This window comes from Dermochelys coriacea, chromosome 5 (genome assembly GCF_009764565.3).
Source record: "Dermochelys coriacea isolate rDerCor1 chromosome 5, rDerCor1.pri.v4, whole genome shotgun sequence".
Taxonomy (NCBI): Eukaryota; Metazoa; Chordata; order Testudines; family Dermochelyidae; genus Dermochelys; species Dermochelys coriacea.
Window position 1 is genome coordinate 52,518,684 of NC_050072.1, and position 22,127 is coordinate 52,540,810.

Consider the following 22,127-nt stretch of genomic DNA (forward strand, 5'->3'; position numbering starts at 1 on the left):
GAGCATTGCATGGAAGGACCTATACTCTCCATGAGTGGCACCTGTGCTTAGAGCAGTTGCCGGTCCTAGCAAGTTGCCATTGCTGCCCTCATGTAGGCACTTGGCTTGTCTCAGAAGATGACGTGTATATATAAGGAAAAAGGTAAGTGCTTTCTGGGTCTCTTCAGTGGTTTCCTCGCACTTGGTTCATGCAGAGGTGAGCCATGATGAGCTTTGTGAGGCAGGGAGAAGAGAAGGTTTTTCTGTTTCCGACTTGAGATAAAATGTTGCCTATATAATTTGTTTATTTATATTACCATAGAGCTGCTTGTTTTATGGTCTGATAATAAAAGCTATTTAAAACCTGGACTTTTTTATACAGAGATTTTGCTGCTGATGTGCAGCCAGACAATTTCTTTACTTTGCTTGACAGCCAACCATGCACTCAAAGATGGTCTGAAGATGATATATTTGTCTCTTGGTAATTATCCTCTTCTTTTTTTTGTAACCTTTACTCCATTGTTAGTGAAAAATGCTGGAGAATTAGGCAAAATACTTCCTATAGCTAATGTTGGAAGTGCATTCCCCTAAGGGAAAAGATTGGGCTTTTTCCCCAAAAAATATTTCTTGCAGCCTCCCAGTTGGTCCCTCTCAACTGCCTGTACCCACAGAATTTGTCTTACCCCTTGTTTTGTAGACAGATGTACTTTATTTTAGTCAACTAAACATTTATTTTAAATAGTTACAGAAAAGAAGATTCTCCATATGCTTGGAGGAACCTGTTAACATTTCTCATACTGTAAGATTGCCGAGGAATGACAGGACAGTGTGGTTTAACAGCATGCTTAGGAACATGCATTTGATAATAATAACTTAGACAATGACAACTGATTAGTTTAAAAATGAGGAGCTGGAAACCCATTGAAATGCAGGGATACATCAGCAGGAGAAAAATGTTGGATGATTCCCTAGAACTTAGAGAATTAACTGGAGCATATGCAAACACATTTGGCTGGCAGTACAAAGTCAAGGAAAGTGTCAAGTGATTGACATGTTATCACCTTTGTGACTATTCACATAGCATAGTTCACACATAATTTAAAATAGTTGCTGTAGTAAATAAAATGTAGACAAGATATGTTGTAATAATCACAGATGTGATTGTTTTAATGTTTCCAGTATTTAAACAGTCTTTATTCTTATTCACCAATTTCCAATTATTCTCTTATCTAAAACAAAATGTAAGAGGAAAATCTGTTCTTAGATACATAGAGTGGTTTTCGAAAAAAGAAAAGGAGTACTTGTGGCACCTTACAGCATCACTTCTTTGGATGCTGTAGCTCACGAAAGCTTATGTTCAAATAAATTTGTTAGTCGCTAAGGTGCCACAAGTACTCCTTTTCTTTTTTGCGTATACAGACTAACACAGCTGCTACTCTGAAACAGTAGTTTTCAGGACTGATATACTACAATCCCTACACACAGAGATTATCAATTTATGTCAACGAGACTTCTGCATATACAGGGATAGAGGCTCCAGTTCTGTATATCTGAATCAAGGTCCATTTTGCTGGTCTGAGAAAATATTTTTCCTCTAAAATTTGGAAGTAAAAATCTTTCAAAACGTGAACTTGTTGAAGGGCTCTTTAAGAACATATACACAGAATTCAGTTTATCTTCTAACAATTTCCCTAACACATTAGGGATCAGATGTTTTTAAAATGATGCTATATTAAGAAAATACAGCCCATGTTATAGTTGAAGTTGAAGAATTAAGATAATATGTAATGTCTGAATTAAGACAATTCAAGATAAATCCATCTTGCATGGATCTGGGGGTAATCTCAGTAACCAAACTCTTCTCCATAATACTACAGATAATTTCAGTCTTGTGAAGAAATAAATAGAAGAGCTTTGTGAAAGATTTTAAGATCATGGATTTCTCAGCAAATTAAATCAAATATGGCTAGGATTGCTGAATCCTTTTCTTCCCCACATAGCACAAAAATTTCTTCCTACTATTTATTGGACCTGTAAAAGAATTATGTCAGTATACGTTTATCTTTAGGGCAATTTCAGGACCTAAAATCAAGGTGTTCTGCACTTTTGAAATTCAGGACACTTTTATTCTAGTTCCTTTATATGGATTTAAGAAACTAACTTAAGACACCAGGTTTGAAAAATTTGGCCTGAGTCTTTATTGAAAAAAGGTATAATGGAATAAATTCCTGATTCAGTATTTTTTTACCACCAGAGAGGAGATATTTTCTTCATCAAAAGCTGCAAATTCCAGGAAATTCCCATGGGCTAAAAGCCATGCCAGTTAAATTGGCTGGATCAGGTCCTTAAAATGTTAGTAGCAGTTTAGATATTGGTGGGAAAGGAGGACAGCCCTGGGTCACATTTATAATACAAGTGGTTGGTTGCATCTTAATATCATTCAAACTTGGAAACTAGATAATTACACGTAAAAACACAAATTTAAACATTGAAACTCATTTTCTGTAAACAAATTTGGGTTTGGAAGTGAATGTGTATGTACCCCACAATTAGTATGCAATTTAAATAATCACATTTGAAAATTTGGCCTTAAGTGCTTTTGCCATCTGCTTACACCAGTGGTAAATTTGCCCCAGTACATGCTGTAGGTTAAAACTCAGATTTTTTTATTCTGGTATGTGTTCCTCTATATATATTGTGACAGACCCAGACCAGTGGGGTACAGGAGTCTGGTAGAAGGCAAATATATTGGTCACTGGATGAATAGCTTTCTGTTCCCTGAATGACTAGAACAGGGGCTGCACTAGAGCCATCAGGAACCTGCTAGAACCAATTAAGACAGGCAAGCTAATTAAGACACCTGAAGCCAATTAAGAACATACTCGAATCAATTATGGCAGGCAGACTAATCAGGACACCTGGTTCAAAAAGGACCTCCCATCAGTTAGTGGAGGGCTTGCAAGGAGCAAGAAAGTGTGCTGTTGGAGGACTGAGGAGTACAAGCATGATCAGGCTTCAGGAGGATGATGATCCTGCTGTAAGAATACAGAAGGTGCTGGGGGAAGGCCATGGGGAAGTAGCCCAGGGAGCTGGAGCTAGAGCTAGAGCTGGAGCGGTCACGGTCACGGTCCCGTAGCTGATACAGGAGATGTAGACAGCTACTATCCACAGGGCCCTGAGCTGGAACATGTTTTAGAGGGTGGGCCTGGGTTCCCCCCATCTCCTGATCGGACTTGGGAGGAGTTGATCTGGTCTGTGAGCAAGATCAGAAGGGAAGGTCTAATTTGGAAAGGGATCTGGCCTGTCCCTGGCCTACTAGGTGGGACAACAGAGACTGCAGGAATTGTTCTCCATTTCCCCAATGCTGGCCAGTGATGTGGTTAGCTGAGTGAACGGCAGGTTTGAGCCTCTAGTAGAAGAGGCCAAACCGAGGGCTGCCATGAACCTCTGAGGTGAGCAAATCTGCCCAAAAGCACAGGACCCACCAAGGCAAAGGAGGAACTTTGTCACAATATTAAGGAAGTGAGTAATATTTACTTTCTCAGAGCCAACATTTTATTACCAATATGTTACAAATAAAAATACAATTTATATTACTGGTGACCTTTAGTACAAAAATGAGTTTTAGTATCTTCATTGTTTTCTTACTCCCTGAGGCATATTATATATTTTTTAATAAGCTTCAAAAGCATTTTGCAGCTGTTAGCACATTTTCTCATTGTTTAGTAACTTAATACACTATTTCCTCAGTACATGGTTCTTTCTGTGATATATGCCTCATGATAAAAAAAAAGTCTCAAACAGAAAAAAAATCTATTTCAGCCTCTTATGTTGTAACAACGCTATTTTTAAGGGCCACATTTTCAAATATGGCCTGCTATATTATAATGTTTTGGATCCTAAAGAAATTTTTTCAAGAGTGGTGGCTCTTGTGTTTTAACCCAGTAACTTCATGGATAACCATAATTCTCGGTATAGTTAGCCATTACAGTTAGGGCTTATATTGTAAACATCATCTTAAAATAGTCTTTACACATTTTTTTTTCAGTGCATTAAACTCAAAAATGTTTCATTGACAGATCTATTTTTTTTTTATACTTGTGGATTTAGTTTTAGGGCTAGATTCACAAAGGACTTGAGCACCTAACTGCCTCTTCAGGAGCCACTGACATGCCCTGTTCAACTCTTGCCTCGCTATGTAGGCATCTGAATGTCAATAATTGCCCAAGTTTCTGATGGTGGGCATGTGCAAATCACCTAAATCTTGATGGCACCCAGCATGAATGAGCTACTTGGAGCCTTGCGGCACCTTAGAGACTAACAAATTTATTTGAGCATAAGCTTTCGAGAGCTACAGCTCAGTTCACCGGATGCATTCAGTGGAAAATTCGGTTTTCCACTGAATGCATCCGATGAACTGAGCTGTAGCTCTCGAAAGCTTATGCTCAAGCTCAGTTCATCGGATGCATTCAGTGGAAAATTCGGTTTTCCACTGAATGCATCCGATGAAGTGAGCTGTAGCTCTCGAAAGCTTATGCTCAAATACATTTGTTAGTCTCTAAGGTGCCACAAGTACTCCTTTTTCTTTTTTGCGAATACAGACTAACACGGCTGCTACTCTGAAACCTACTCAGAGCCATCACTCATGCCTGAACTTCAGTTGGATTCTCAAAATAGGCACTCCCTGCTGGCTCTGAACCAGCAGAGGTGCTCTGAGCATATTTAACTGTCTCAAAAGACAGCAGTGGCAAGCAGGTTGGGCATTTCAGAGACTGACTGACTGTGCATGTGTCCTAGGACACCTAATAGGCTGGGGGTACGGTACTCATGTGAGAAACCTGTGTTCAAGTCCCTGCTCTGCTTGGTTTGGAACGTGGACTTGTGCATGGGTTTTCCATATGAGTGTCCTGACCACCAGTCTGTTGGGTATTCTGGGGTGGGTGTCTTTTAGTCTCTCCTGTGGAAGCTCTCACACATTACATAAATACTTAAATATTCATGGGGGAGGAAATGGGGGAAATTGATTCTGCAATGTGGTGGTTCTGGCACTCACCTGGGATGTGGGAGTGGTAAGTTCAAATCCCCGCTCAAATAAATATTTATACAAAGTGGAACAGCTTCAACAGGAGAGATTGAGAGTCCTAGCACAGAATAACCTATAGCCCAGTGGTTAGGGGACCCACCTGCAATGTGGGTGACCTGTCTTCAAGTCCCTGCTACAAATCATGCAGACCAAGAGTTTTAGAACATGGAAGTGCCCTAACCAGTGGGCTATTGGCTATAGCGGGATAGGAGTCTCTGTTTTTTGGTGAGAAAGGGCTGATCTGGCTTAGATGCCCAAATCCAGGATAGAATCCTAAATAGAGATATGCCCCTGCCTCCAGCCTGTCAGGTGCCTAAGGCCACGATCAATAGAAATTAGGTAGCCAACTTCCTTAGGGGATCTAGGCCCTAGGTTTTACCCCTTTCTGCATTTCATTCCTAGCTAGCTTCAGTGGCTCCCCACACAGCATACTGGCTTCTGTGAATCTCTTTATTGGGTGCCAAACTCTCTCCATACAATGCATGGGGAGCCTGGGTACCTAACTCGGGGCTGTGAATTCCAGTAGGCAGCAAAGTGCCTACGTGTTAGGAAAGGGTGGCTTTAGCATGGGTTCAATTATGCCCACAGAAATCACTCCACAGCAGTAACTCCTGTCCTATGGGGCTGGGCCAGGCTCCCCACTCCTGGCATTGCAACCTGAAGCATGGGGTCATAGCAGCCCCTTGGGTTTGGCGCAGTTGCCCCTCCATTGGCAGTTACTCAGATACACCCATTGAATTGGGAGGCTACATCTGTCCCTGGAGTTAGATGTTGCAATGCCTAAGCCTTCTTTAGCTCTTAGTTTACAACCAGATTGTTTTCAGAATGACCCAGACTGCTTAACCTTTGCATTATATTACTTACAGATTAAGTTTCTAACTACAGAGATTTAAAACAATAGTTTTTCAGAATAGTCCTTTAAAGTCTATTGCCTTATAATTTTGAAACATTTTGCAAAAAGTAAATAGAGCTATAGTGATAACATATGAATTAATACTACTGTTCATTAGCTGGTTTGTGAATCTTCTGACTTGATTTGCTAGTAGTTTGTATTTGCCATGGAGGCTTTTGGCAAAAGAGTCAAATGCATACTTGAAATTATTTCTGACACAAGAGGTTAAACATGAAAGTTTCAACAATACGGTTCTCGTACCAAAAGGATTTCACATAGCCTGAGGACCTATGATAGTAAAATTAAAAGACAGAAAGACATGGAATACTCTTGATTTTTTTTCCTGCTTTTTGACAGCCACTCATCAGAACAACTCTAATGCTGTACCTGTCAGCAGTTATGTGCTAAACATATAAACAAAAAGGCTTGTGTAATGGATGTTTAAATGTGTCTCATTCTTAAACTGTTGTAGTCTCAAGCTCAGGGCTAAGAATTAATAATCCCTACTTCCAAGCCTCAAAGTTTGAATGAATGATCACATTGTGATCAGAATACACATATTTGACAATTACTGAAGAGGAATGATTCTATTATAGATTAGACATGGTAGTCCATGTTCTCTAAATTAAGTTCTTCATCTTTATACTGTCTTTCTCTCTTAGCTAATAGAAATGGGTCTCTTTTCCAGCTCTGGAATACTTCAGCCAGCCATTTTAGAGTACCCTGATATTATAGTCAAAGAAATGAAAGAGAAGGAGAAATTCTTAGCAACTCAGATTTGTTACAAGTGGCAATTAGTGGTTGCTCTCTAACAGTCTCCTATGGAAATGTGCTAAGGCCAATTACTGCTGTAAGATTATATAACAGATTAAAAACTTAAATCTTTAACTTGTCAAATGTTCTTTTAAATGTGTGCTGAGGCAAACTATTCCTAATTATACTTTTAGTGATGAATACAAGTAAAAACTTCTATCTAGAGTCACAGATTCCAAAGCCAGAAGGGACAACTGTGATCCTCTAGTTTGACCTCTTGCATAGCACAGGCCATAGAACTTCCCACAAAATAATTCCTGCTTGAACTAGATCATATCTTTGAGAAAAACATCTAGTCTTGATTTAAAAATTGCCACTGATGGAGCATCCACCAAGACCTTAGGTACATTTTTCCAATGGCTAATTACCTTCACTGTTAAATTTTATGCTTTATTTTCTGTCTAAATTTGTCTAGCTTTATTGGCCTTATTATACCTTTGTCTGCTAGATTGTAGAGCACACTATCAGTTTCAGGGTAACTGCACCTGTATTCTCCCTGCATTATCTACCAAGGACACCCACTTTGGGCTGCCAGCTCCCAAACATCACCTCTCTTCGGTGAAGATCCACACCTCACTGCCTGCTGACTAGGTTTTAAGGCTGCAAATTTCCCTGCCTTACACGGCAATATCCACAGCAAGCCAGACTGTCCAGACATGCCAGTCACAATGCTTTGCATTCTCTCTCAAGGTTATGGCCAGTGTATTGCCTGTGGTTATAAGTTACCACACTGTTTCTTTTAAGCAAGCACATCTATTCTTAAGGATCCTATAATCAAGGAGCAGGATCCATTATTGGTACAGCAAACCAACTCCTTGTCCTCATCAGTGACTCTACTGTGGCAGGCCCCTCCTCCCCCTTGATGTCTGAAGACTTTAAGGCATACCAGGATCTCTTGAGGCATATGTCTGCTACCATGGGCATCCAGGCAGAATTCCTACAGGAAAATACACATAAGCTGCTGAATATTCTCCCAACCATCTGCTCCACTCCCACTTAATGAGGCCTTCCTAGAGCTGGGAAAGGCCCCCAGAGTACTCAGGCTTCATTGCCTCTCATGGTGAAGCATTTGGAGAAGCAGTACTTCATATCTATGCAGGAGTTTTAGGGCTTCTATTCCCACCCAGCCTCTTTTGTGTTCACTGCAGCAAAAGACTGGGCATGGCAGGGAAGATATTAATCCAATCCCACGGACAACAAGTCCAAGAAGATGGACTTGATGGAGAGGAAGACTTATACCTTTTCTTCCCTGCAGATGTGCGTAGCAAACCGAAAGGCATTGCTCTCTAAGTAAGATTTTGTTAACCGGACAGCCATGTCTAAGTTTGCCAGCAAGTTGCGAGAAATCTCCATGGAGGACTTCAAGACGTTTGTTGCAGAAGGCTGTCTGGTTGCGAAGTCTTTGCTGCAGCAGCTCTGGATGTGGCAGATGCCTTGGCCAGAAGTACGGTTTCCACTATAACCATGAGGAGGGCCTTATGGCTGCCACCTCTGGCCACCTCAACTTTGGCATTTCCTGAACCTTGACTGCTTCATTTTTCACTCTTAAAATTGTTAAAATCTGTTTCATTTAACACAAAGTGCTAAAGGCTAAAAGATCTGTTACTTTGCCCCTGTAAACATCTTTGTATTTGATGCTCTGTTTGGCAAATTATATTGCATTGTTTTATCACATTTACCAGCTGTAGAAATTTTTGAATATGGCAGTGTCAGGGTTCCTTCCCCACTCTGAACTCTAGGGTACAGATGTGGGGACCTGCATGAAAGACCCCCTAAGCTTATTCTTACCATCTTATGTTTAAAAACCTCCCCAAGGTACAAACATTGCCTTGTCCTTGAACAGTATGCTGCCACCACCAAGTGTTTTAAATAAAACAGGGAAAGAGACCACTTGGAGACATCTTTCCCCCAAGCCCTACACCCCCTTTCCTGGGAAAGGCTTGATAAGAATCCTCACCAATTGATAAAGGTGAACACAGACCCAAACCCTTGGATCTTAAGAATAATGAAAAATCAATCAGGTTCTTAAAAGAAGAATTTTAATTAAAGAAAAGGTAAAAGAATCACCTCTGTAAAATCTGGATAGTAAATCGGATTAAAAACATAGAGAATCCCTCTAGGCAAAACCTTAAGTTACAAAAAGACACAAACAGGAATATACATTCCCTCCAGCACAGCTTATTTTACAAGCCATTAAACAAAAGGAAATAGAATGCATTTTCTAGCTAGGTTACTTCTAACTTTAGAGGAGTTGTAAGGCTGCATTCCTGATCTGTTCCCGGCAAAAGCATCACACAGACAGACAAACCCTTTGTTTTACCGCCCCCCCCCGCCTGTCGCCGCCAAGATTTGAAAGGATCTTGTCCCCTTGTTGGCCATTTTGGGTCAGGTGCCAGCAGGGTTACCTTAGCTTTATAGGTGAAAGGATTTTGCCTCTAGCCAGGAGGGATTTTATAGCACTGTATACAGAAAGGTGGCTACCCTTCCCTTTATACTTATGACAGGCAGCAACCCAAAAACTAATTAATCATCTATTAAGCAGCAAAGTTGGTATATTTAGCATTTATAAGTAGTGTATAAGTCTTACAAATGAAGATTTGATAGGTTTATTTTCTCTTAAAGTAGTACTTCCAGTTTGTGTATTAGAACTAATTTTTCTTGGTCTTTTGTAACTTTACTACTGCTGATGGTGCAGGATATGACCCTGTGGAGTAGTAAGTGCATCCTGTGAAGTGTTGTACACCTGCAACTCTCATTGAAGCCATTAGGGAAACTGGGACCCTTCAGCACCCACAGGAGATGTTCAGTACATGGTTGACTTGGGCCTATAGCCTAAAGCCATGGGGCTAGATCACTTCCTCCCATAGATAAACACACATGAGGTGACCAGAAAGAAGAAATTAATTTTTGTATTGCCCAGGTAGTATGTATCTAAATACTACCATACAGTGATGGATGCTTTAAAAATGCCGGTGAATAAATGGATGGATCTCAGGAAAATAATGGCTATTTTTTAGAGGTGAGATGGTGTATATAAAAATATTTAAAAGATATTCAGTGTATTGAGACCACTAACAATTAAGAGTTCAGATTTTGAGTTGAATCTATTCATCCATGTCATTGTGATGTGTCTGCATTTTAGCGGTTATAATAATCATAATGTTTAGCCACCATCCATATATAGCAAATCTACAAAATGCAAAAATACACATCAACACATGTGTCTCATCAACACAGCATTCATGGGTTCTGAGAGCAGCTATGGTCATGAAATGAGTGATCTTACAGAAGTGAGTAAATCAGTACAGAGGAAGAACAATGATATTCTAACCTACAGGCCAAAGAAAGGGTCACCTTCTGCCACAGGGATCAATGACACAAATTTGAGTACTGCAAGTATTTAGGTATGTCCATCAATAGCTATTAGCCAGGATGAGCAGGGATGGTGTCCCTAGCCTCTTTAATTGCCAGAAGCAGGGAATGGGCAACAAGGGATGAATCACTTGATTACCTGTTTTGTTCATTCCCTCTGGGGCACCTGGCACTGTCGGAAGACAGGATACTGGGCTAGATGGACCTTTGGTCTGACCCAGTATGGTCGTTCTTATGCTCTTATATTTACAATGCAATTAAAAACTGGCAGCTGGCCCTGGCCAGCTGACTTGGGCTAAGGAGTTGTTTAATTGCAGTGTAGACTGTGGCTCATGCTGCAGCTGAAGCTCTGGGACTCTCACAGGGTCCTAGAGCCCAGGCTCCAAGTCAAGCCTGAACATCTACACTGCAATTAAAGAGCCCCTAAGTCCAAGTCCCATGAGCCTGAGTCAGCTGGCATAGGCCAGCTGTGGATGTCTTATTGCAGTGTAGACATACCCTTAGTTATCAAAGACCATTGGTAAGTTTTTGCACATGACACTTATACATCAGATTTAAGACTTTGTATCTAAGTTGTGATGTGACTTTAATATGTGGCTTTATGGCCTGATTTCAAAGGTACTGATCATCTCACAGCTCCCAGTTATTTTAATGGAGCTGTAGAATATTCAGCATTTCTGAAAATCAGGTCACTAGTGTGTCTGCAAGAAAATGATCTCTAAAATCTTGTTTGTCAATCTGCATATTAAATTTTAAGACCATGGATAATGCATGGGTGTTTGCAAGAAGAGCAGTAAAGTATAAATGGAACATATTCAAAGAAAAATGGAAAAGCCAGGTTTCTTTCTATTTGCTTTTTAAAACAAAAGGCAGAACTGAGTACATGGAGTTTCAGATTTTCTTTGCTAACTTAGGGCACACCAAAGTAAACTACATAACAATACAATGAAACATCAGATCTGATCTAAGTCGTCTTAGACATGTATCAAGGGTATCCACAAAAACAAGGAGTCCAGTGTCACCTTAAAGACTAACACTTATTTGGGCATAAGCTTTCGTGGGTAAAAAACCACTTCATGCATCTGAAGGAGTGATTTTTTTAGCCATGAAAGCTTATGCCCAAATAAATCTGTTTCTTTAAGGTGACACCAGACATTTTGAATTTTTTTTCCAAGGTAGTGGTGTGTGCACATTTCTTGGGTGGTGACTCTTAGATGCTCCTGGAGTACAGCATCAAACTCAGCCATCAGGTCCACAATTTTAAGGAAATTTCCATTGTTTGGCACATACAGCTGATCTGAAGTGCCACACAGTGCTAGGTTTTGGGAAGCAAGTATTCTTACAATGGCAACGAGCCTCTTCAGAACATTTTGCCAGTAAAGACACTCTGATGCAATCTTCTCTTGATGCTGATCACCTATGGTGACCTTTAATCTTAGTCTCATCTCAAACTCTTTCCACCTATGGAATGCTTTCAGGTGATTTGCTGCCTTCTCATGGCATGCCAGATTTCTAGCCAAATTTTTCCAGTCCTTTGTTCCTGTGGAACCCAATTTGGCTGGAACATTAGACTAGAAGAGTTTGCAACAAAAACAGTATGCAGCATTCTGGGTTTTTGAGTACATAAGCCATGGCCTCTCCACTTTGTCACCATTGGGGATTTCATGCCAGTAATGTGTTGGATGGAAACTTCTATTCATTGTCTTTGGGGAACATGAAGTTTTTCACTTGCTGTGGCTGATGCAGTACAAGGAAATCCCTCGGGCTACTGCTCAAGTGAGTCCACAGTCCTGGATCATCTAGACTTAAGGAACTAAACTCTCAGCAGCAGCTGTTTCTTGTGCCTCCACCACACTTCTCTGATCTACATTTTTCTTCAGGAATGTGCATGGTTACATCCATTTAAGATGGAGATATGGATGCTGCAGTAGCTGCCAGGACACCTGCACTCTGACTAACTGGAAGATCAGGCATCTCCTCATCACTCACATCCTCACTGGGGCTGGAAGGCTCACTGTGAACATTTGTGTCTATGTATCTCAGAGCTCCTTCCTGCTTAAATAGAAAAGCTTTCTTTTTCCTGACTGCTGCCCCAGAGTTTTCTTTTCACTCATGACTGCTGTTCTGTGCCAGCTATCGTGGCTCTCAACATTCAACTGAAGGGGACAAATAAGCAGGCTGGTAGCAGGGCCTGAGTGAGGGATGATATGAGCATCTTGAGGGCCTAACTGGCTCCTACTACTTCAGTTGACTGCCTGCTCTCCTCAAGTGGGTTCAGGGAAGCAGCAGGAAACGGGAAGCTCCATGAGAAGCTGGTGTTAATCAGTCCAGGCTCCTGGAGGTGCTAGAGAGGTACATAAGAGGCTCCACCTCCTCTCTCTCCCTGCAGCTCCTGCTGCTTTCTGTTATTCCCTCTCTCCTTTTCTGCCTGCCTGTTATGTCTCTTGTGCCCTCCTTCCTCCAGCATAGCACTCCAACATCTCTGTGCATCTAGAGCAGAGAGGATACATGTGCACCAGCAGCAGACACCATTTTCTACACTCTGGGTCCTAGTGGAGCCTCTCCCCCTCCCCCCAGTCTGGCAGCTGAGGCGGCCGCCTCAGTTTGCCACTTGGTAAGGCCAGCCCTGTAAGTACAGTAGAACCTCAGAGTTATGAACACTAGAGTTATGAACTGACCAGTTAACCACATCATTTGGAACCAGAAGTACGCAACTGGGAAGCAGCAGAGACAAAAACAAACCAAAAACCCACCCTGCAAATATGGTACAGTACTGTTAAATGTAAACTACTGAAAAAAATAGAACAGCATTTTTCTTCTGCATAGTAAAGTTTAAAGCTGTATTAAGTCAATGTTCAGTTTTAAACTTTTGAAAGAACAGCCATAACATTTTGTTCAGAGTTACCAACCTCCAGTCCCAAAGTGCTCATTACTCTGAGGTTCTACTGTACTGCCATGTGTGGATCGGAGGGAATTTTACTCCTAGTCTGTGCAATAAACTAATTACTTTAAAATTTGAAAACATTTGTGTGAGGGAGGAGAGAGCAGTGGAGTTTGCACAAGAGGAGAGATCTTTGAAGGTTTTTTCTCTCCCCCATTTTTCAGAAAAGTGGAAGTAGTCTCTGTAGGTTTCCTCTTGTTTTCCCTTCCAGCTCCCCTGAAATGGGATTACTGTTCCCCTTAGCATTATTTTTGAAATAGTCTCTATAGGTTTAATTTTCATTGACTTTCAGTGCTGCAATCAAATGGCTAATTGAACAATTTATAATATATATGCCTAATTGCCTCTTCAAGAGGTTAACTGTGAAAGGAAAAGATATTTAGCAGAGAAATGTTACCTAGGTTACCCTTTATTGGCTAAAGCCACTGAGATTTTGTTTGCTGTGCTGTTTATGGGCAATTAAACCCTTGAAAATGTTTTAATATGAAATTTCCTTTGATGTCGCATCTTAAATGCTAGCCACAGTATAATATGTCCCGGTACAAAGGCCCTACCTGAAATGCATTTCCCCAGTAAAACAAATTTTGGGTTTGAAGTCTAATCTTTAGTATAAAATACAGGACCTAGTTGAAAGATCTACAACCTATCCTGAAGGACGACCCATCACTCTCACAGATCTTGGGAGACAGGCCAGTCCTTGCTTGCAGTCAGCCCCCCAACCTGCAGCAAATACTCACCAGCAACCACACAACAAAGCCACTAACCCAGGAACCTATCTTTGCAACAAAGCCCGTTGCCAACTGTGCCCACATATCTATTCAGGGGACGCTATCAGAGGGCCTAATCACATCAGCCACACTATGCAGGCTCGTTCACCTGCACATCTACCAATGTGATATGTGCCAGCAATGCCCCTCTGCCATGTACATTGGTCAAACTAGACAGTCTCTACATAAAAGAATAAATGGACCCAAATCAGACATCAAGAATTATAACATTCAAAAACCAGTCAGAGAACACTTCAATCTCTTTGATCACTCGATTACAGACCTAAAAGTGGCAATTCTTCTTCAACAAAAAAACTTCAAAAACAGACTCCAATGAGAGACTGCTGAATTGGAATTAATTTGCAAACTGGAGACAATTAACTTAGGCTTGAATAGAGACTGGGAGTGGATGGGTCATTACACAAAGTAAAACTAATTCTCCCATGCTTATTCTCTTCCCTCCCCCCCCCCCACCATTCCCCAGATGTTCTTGTCAACTGCTGGAAATGGCCCACCTTGATTATCACTATAAAGGTTCTCTTTCCCCCTCCCCCTCCCCCTGCTCTCCTGCTGGTAATAGCTCACCTTAAGTGATCACTCTCGTTACAGTGTGTATGGTAACACCCATTGTTTCATGTTCTCTATGTATATAAATCTCCCCACTGTATTTTCCACTGAATGCATCCGATGAAGTGAGCTGTAGCTCATGGAAGCTTATGCTCAAATCAATGTTAATCTCTAAGGTGCCACAAGTACTCCTTTTCTTTCTTTTTCAGTGCACTTTTCTAGAAATATAACAAGTTTTGGTTTGCCTTTAAAAGAAAACAAAAGCAGAACAAAACAGTTGGAAGCATTCTCTGAACATACATTCAGTCCTTCTCACAAAGTATACAGAAGTTTTAATCTGTCCTTTCATTTCTAACAGCATAAGAGGCTTTAGCGCTGTTTTTTATTTAATTAAAAAAATCTATTCAAAGTGCTAGTTATATAGGAGAAAGCATCAAGCACCAGGACTCGGTTGTGAGGGACATCAAAAGCAGTACAATCAAAGACTGAACGTAACAAACTTAGTTACAATTAGGATGGTTAATGTGAACTTCTTAAATATACCTAATTCAAGTACTTGAAACATAAAAATGTTCTGTTCATTAGCATGCATAGTATATTATAATCACAGCTACTAGAGAACTGCAGAAAGAAATTGTGGAGGAAATCTAAGGCAATCATTTTCTAGTATGTTGCTGAAAATATATCTTAAGAAAATAGAGTTGGAAACGGACATCTTCACAAAAGCTGTTGGGACATAATACAGTTGACAGACTAACTTGGAAATCAAGGAAGTGAAACTTAATGTGCAAACATATCTGCTCGTACTCCCCTTCCCACTTCCTAATTACACCAATTTTTAAAGAATGCCATGGAGGGCTTTCTTTATTGGCTGATATAGCCTGAACAGTTCTGTCACACTTTTATGAAAGGACATTTCTTCTGCAAACTCTTCTCCTCTACATTTTAGTCATTTTGTTCCCCTATCTGTTCCTCACTTCCATTTTCTAAACCATATTCATCATTCTTCCACAATCTTCCTGTCTGATTTTCTTTGTTCCATGTTGCGCATGCTCGCTCTCTTCTCCCCACCCCCCATTTCTTGTCTTTTTAGGGGATTAAGGCAGACAACCATCTCTCAGTTTATTACTGAAAATTAAGCACAGTAGGAAACTATTTAGCTACAGCAGGGAGGAATTAGCTCATGTGAATCCTGCAGTGTTTCTATAGCCCAAATGATGTCTAACATATTCTGCACCTGCTCCTTTTCTTTCATTACATAGAAATGTCTGTTGTGGTTTCACTTTACCAGCACTATTAATGTATTTCCAGGGTTTAAGGGTTTGTTTTAGCTACTTGTGCATTTGGTGTAATCATGGTAACTTTTTCCTACAGGATTGAACAACTCTGAACGAATGTGTGACAAAGAGTTCATAATACGCAGAGCAGCCACTAATCGTGTCCTGAATGTCCTGCGTCACTGGGTCTCCAAACATTCTCAGGTATTTTTCAGTTCCACTTTTACAGCTGAATTCTACCATGTACTCTTTCTGTGACTTGCAAATGGAAAGGGTCACGATCTTTTCTTCAGCTCAGTCATAGAATTCTTCAATTCTGGCTATAAAACGTTCCTGAGCAGTGCTGCTGTATAATAATGGTCAAATTCAAGTCAAACGGCATGAGAAGATAGTGCCATAAAGATAACATAGACATCTTATGTATTAAAATAAATTATTGCATAAATGAAGAATCCTTCATACTATTTTGGAAATCTGTTCTGATAACTTATCAGTTCAGGTACAAAATTATTCACCTTGTACAATTTTGCAAGGCTGCTTTTACTATAATAAAGCATGTTGAAACAGACAAGGGAAAAGCCCTAGAAGAAATCTATATCACAGTTATCTTTACAATAATAATTAAAACTACAAGTTTATTTTAGAAACATAGGCCTTACCATATCCATTATTCCATTTAGTCTGATATCTTGCCTGATGGTGTCCGGTGCTTTACAGCACCTGATGCTTCAGAGGAAAACTGATAAATCCCCATAATATTCTAATCCAGGCATGCAATGTTGTATAAAGTGTGTATTGTTCGTTTTCTGACCCCTACATCCTGAAGTGTCTTGTCTGTTTTATTTAGTTCAGACAATGTCTTAATAATGAACAAGGCTGGCTTTACCTTTTAGATAGTCAGTTCTCATATAGTAAACTGTTTTGGTTCAAATACACTTATTGAAGGTACTGAAATTATTTGTGCATGAATACAGTCATGTGTTTGTGTATCGAATAGATGCAGAGGTGGACCCCGATCCTGCAATATGCACAGACAGATTCCTGCACTACGCAAATTGTGCTAAATGAACCTGATTAACTAACAGAATTTCATACATAGCACTAAAAATAATGAGGAGTCCTTGTGACACTTTAGACACTAACAAATTTATTTGGGCATAAGCTTTCATGGGCTACGGCCCACTTCATCAGATGCATGGAATGAAAAATACAGTAGGCAGGTATAAATATACAGCACATGAAAAGATGGGAGTTGCCTTACCAAGTGGGGGTAAGGTCAGTGCTAATGAGGACAATTCAATTAGGGTAGATGTGGCCCATTCCTAACAGTCCCTTTAAATATTCTATGGGCACATGAAACAAATGTTGGAGGGCTTTACAAGATATGGAGCAAAATCCCAGCCATCATTCAATTAAAAAAAAACAAATAGTTAAATGAGAGAGAGAGAGGGGATCTCTATGGAAATGCATGAAGCATTTTTAAAAGTCCCAAATGGCCCAGTATAGTCCGTGATTACTATGGACTATTTTGTCTGTATGGATTAAGAACATTTAATCTGCAGTTTATTTTATTGCATCTGATTGCAGCGGTCTCCTCTGTCAAAGTCCATTTCTTTTTTTCCCAGTCAAAAGGTTTAATTTAAAGCGTAAGATTGATAGAGAACATATCCTTTAAAAACAATGCATAGATGGAAAAGTTGGTGTTGGGTTTAGAAAGAAGGGAGCTGGTGGAAGGATTCAGGCAGCCTGGAAAACAAGGGACTACTTTGTGGAGCTCCTAGATTCTGCAAGGCACTGGGGGCAGAGGGGAAACAGGCCACCCTAAGCTCAGCAGAGTCCTATGCCAACTTTGGTCTGCCCTCTTTCATGCCCTGAAGAACTTGGGATTTTGAACAAAATACTGTTGTTGACATCCTTACTAGTCTCCATCCTTCCTCCCCTCATTAAACTGAACTCATACTGTGAAACTACCTTGTAGTAATTACAAGCAATTTGAAGTGAAAAATATTTCCTGACAAACATATGGGGAGTGAGGGGGTTAAAAGAAGGCTTATAATTGGTTGCAACCCCATGTATGGCTGTCTCCATAATATTTACCTGAAAATAATACTCTAAAATCCCCGCTGCTGACCAAGAGTGAATACAATTCTAAACATTCCCTACTAAAATTCTGCTTTATGTACACACTGCCAGCTTTTATTTGTTCAACTAAACATTTATTTCAACTGTTTTAAAGAAAAGTTTTTCAAAATAGCTAAATGTTCACATGCCCTGTATGATTTCATGTTTTAGCTTCAGATTCAAAGATGCAGAGACTTCTGGGGGCAAAGTTCCACTGTGCTGGCTAGCAAAGCAAGCATAGTGTTTGTCAGAGAAAACAAAACAAAAAACCTAATTCGTTTAGAGAGGCACTGCTAGCAGCACCAGGGATGGAGCTGAGTCAATTCAAGCTGTTTTCTGTGCACTCTTTGCATATGCCCCCAACAACATCAGGATGTCATGTTTACAGCTTCAGGGACCTCATGAGAGTATGGAACTCCAAGTTGGGACTGTGTTGTTGTTTGGTAAGTTTGGGTGATAGGTTGTTGGTGGTAGAGGGGTGGGAAAGTATGGTGACTGAACAGAGGATTAGGTGATGGGCAAGCCCTGCACCAAAGTGTCATCAAAACTGGGAACTGTGTATACTAATTGAGCACTGAACTTTATGTTCTCCTGCACCAGCAAGGGTCCACCACTGAACCAGGACCGCATCCAGAGCCTCCCAGACCAGATACACTGGACACCCCAAGAAGAGTGGGAGGGATTATGTAGAAAAAGGGGGCTCATTGTCTGAGTGAATTGAGGGGGTACTTTATGTATTTTAGAAAGAACTAGCCCTAAATAGAAGGGGTAAAACAAACAAAATAAAGATTTAAAAAAAGAGTCCAGAGACGCGCTTTTCTAGAGGAGCTGGGGACAAATGTTAAGGGCATAGTGAGTGTTGTGGTTTGATTCAAACAAGGTAAAATGATTCAGAACCATCAAGTTGTGCACATTATTTGTTTATGTAAACATTACTTTATTATTGTTACCTTTGTCCTCCTTTCCCCATTGCCTCCTATTGCTTATTACGTTCATATGTTGCAATTTGTCTTTAGATTATAAACTCTTCAGGGAGAAGGACCATCTCTGCCTATGTGTTTGTACAGCACCTAGCACAAAAGGCCTCAGGCAGGATCAATGCCCCATTGGGTGCTACTATAATATAAATGTTAACAATAATAATTAATGACAGATGTGTCAAATATCAGCATGGAAAATTTCAGCCCAAACAATTAGTTTGGTAAAGTTATAAGCAACTGAAAAATCTTAAAATGGGAAATGTTGGGCAAGCGCAATTATAGGTGGTGCTGTCAGCCCCACCTATATTCTCTACCACTTTGGTTTTATTTGCATATAGGTTTTATGGCACTTTCTGAATTTTATTTGTAAGTAAATATATTTAACTTCTAATCCTTCAACAGCTCCTTCTCCTTCCCCTGGCAGCCCTCAAAATTGTGTGTGTTTGGGGGGAGGGGGGCAGATTAAATAAAATCTTTGTGTGTATCACAAGCAGTTAGAATTTTTGGAAACAAACTTGATAGTTTGGCCTTGCTAGTGGATGCACCAAGTTCTCACTGGTTACTTGTTAGACCATTTGAGGTCTAAATAGCTGGGTCTATAGGGAATTTTAAGAGTCTATTATTACTGTGTATCATGGTAGCGCTGAGGGGCCCCAGTCCCATTGTGCTAGACAATGAACAAGGATATAACAGTTTCCCTGTCCCAGAGAACCTTAAACTGGTGCTACTAGCTTTTCAGTGAGTAGCACCAATTGGATCCCTACTGTAGACAAGGTTCCAGCAATCTCACCGTTACGTTAATTAAAAGCATGGCGGTAAAAATGATGAAAGGTGTCAGAACCTAAACTAGCATTCCTACCAGTATAGCGGAATCAGTGGTTGCATCAGTGAAGTCTTTATCCTACAATTCAAGAGCACAGACCGTCACTAAGGCAGCCATTACACATAGACAGCTTTATGTCTACACAAGGATACAAATCCTGGAGCTGGCCCAGGTCAGCTGACCTGTGCTCATGGAGCTCAGCCTCCAGAGCTGAAATTGCTGTGTAGATGTTCAGGCTTTGGATGGAGCCCAAGCTCTAGGATCCTGCAATTTTTAGCTTCGCAGCCCAAGCCCTGTGAGTCTGAGTCAGCTGACCTCTGCCAGCCGTGGCCATGCCATTGGTCTTTTATCCCTGTGTAGACATACCCTATGAGCAAAGACTGTCAACCCCTTGAACACTTTCTTTGCTCTTTAACCTAAGCTACATTTGTTTTTTAAAAATAAACTTCTGAAGTAAGTGTTTAGGCTGACTTTCAGCCTTAAGCCAATATTACACCACAAACTTCATCAACTTAATAATAAGCCCATAGTAATAAGGGTTTGTCTCATTTAGTTTAACAGCTCTTTAACAAATAATAATTCAAACAAATTTCAGCTCGTGCACGTCGGCGGAAGCAGTCTATGTAGAAATCCAGGCTGCTGTTTCGACCTTCAGGAGGAGTCCACCTAGAATCCTTCTTTTTGTAGTGTTGGCAGTCCTGAAGGTCGAAACAGCAGCCTGGATTTCTACATAGACTGCTTCCGCCGACGTGCACGAGCTGAAATTGTGGAAAAGCAGCATCGCTTACCCCATAACCTCAGCCATGCAGAACACAGTGCCATCCACAGCCTCAGAAACAACTCTGACATCATAATCAAAAAGGCTGACAAAGGAGGTGCTGTCGTCATCATGAATAGGTCAGAGTATGAACAAGAGGCTACTAGGCAGCTCTCCAACACCACTTTCTACAAGCCATTACCCTCTGATCCCACTGAGAGTTACCAAAAGAAACTACAGCATTTGCTCAAGAAACTCCCTGAAAAAGCACAAGAACAAATCCGCACAGACACACCCCTGGAGCCAGGACCTGGGGTATTCTATCTGCTACCCAAGATCCATAAACCTGGAAATCCTGGACGCCCCATCATCTCAGGCATTGGCACCCTGACAGCAGGATTGTCTGGCTATGTAGACTCCCTCCTCAGGCCCTTCGTTACCAGCACTCCCAGCTATCTTCGAGACACCACCGATTTCCTGAGGAAACTACAGTCCATTGGTGATCTTCCTAAAAACACCATCCTAGCCACTATGGATGTAGAAGCCCTCTACACCAACATTCCACACAAAGATGGACTACAAGCCGTCAGGAACAGTATCCCCGATACTGTCACGGCTAACCTGGTGGCAGAACTTTGTGACTTTGTCCTGACCCATAACTATTTCACATTTGGTGACAATGTATACCTTCAAATCAGCGGCACTGCAATGGGTACCCGCATGGCCCCACAGTATGCCAACATTTTTATGGCTGACTTAGAACAACGCTTCCTCAGCTCTCGTTCCCTAATGCCCCTACTCTACTTGCGCTACATTGATGACATCTTCATCATCTGGACCCATGGAAAAGAAGCTCTTGAGGAATTCCACCATGATTTCAACAATTTCCATCCCACCATCAACCTCAGCCTGGACCAGTCCACACAAGAGATCCACTTCCTGGACACTACGGTGCTAATAAGCGATGGTCACATAAACACCACCCTATATCGGAAACCTACTGACCGCTATTCCTACCTACATGCCTCTAGCTTTCATCCAGATCATACCACTCGATCCATTGTCTACAGCCAAGCGCTACGATATAACCGCATTTGCTCCAACCCCTCAGACAGAGACAAACACCTACAAGATCTCTATCATGCATTCCTACAACTACAGTACCCACCTGCTGAAGTGAAGAAACAGATTGACAGAGCCAGAAGAGTACCCAGAAGTCACCTACTACAGGACAGGCCCAACAAAGAAAACAACAGAACGCCACTAGCCATCACCTTCAGCCCCCAACTAAAACCCCTCCAACGCATCATCAAGGATCTACAACCTATCCTGAAGGACGAGCCATCGCTCTCTCAGATCTTGGGAGACAGACCAGTCCTTGCTTACAGACAGCCCCCCAATCTGAAGCAAATACTCACCAGCAACCACACACCACACAACAGAACCACTAACCCAGGAACCTATCCTTGCAACAAAGCCCGTTGCCAACTCTGTCCACATATCTATTCAGGGGATACCATCATAGGGCCTAATCACATCAGCCACACCATCAGAGGCTCATTCACCTGTGCATCTACCAATGTGATATATGCCATCATGTGCCAGCAATGCCCCTCTGCCATGTACATTGGCCAAACTGGACAGTCTCTACGTAAAAGAATGAATGGACACAAATCAGACGTCAAGAATTATAACATTCAAAAACCAGTTGGAGAACACTTCAATCTCTCTGGTCACTCGATCACAGACCTAAGA

At 41.1% G+C, this 22,127-nt stretch overlaps 1 protein-coding gene across 1 annotated transcript in view; it reads left to right on the plus strand.

Annotated features, from left to right (window-relative positions):
* RASGRF2 (Ras protein specific guanine nucleotide releasing factor 2) overlaps positions 1-22,127 on the plus strand; it is a 225,546-nt gene that overhangs the window by 154,562 nt on the left and 48,857 nt on the right. The window contains 1 exon segment of the mRNA XM_038403244.2: positions 15,789-15,895. Coding sequence (XP_038259172.1) covers positions 15,789-15,895 — 107 coding nt within the window.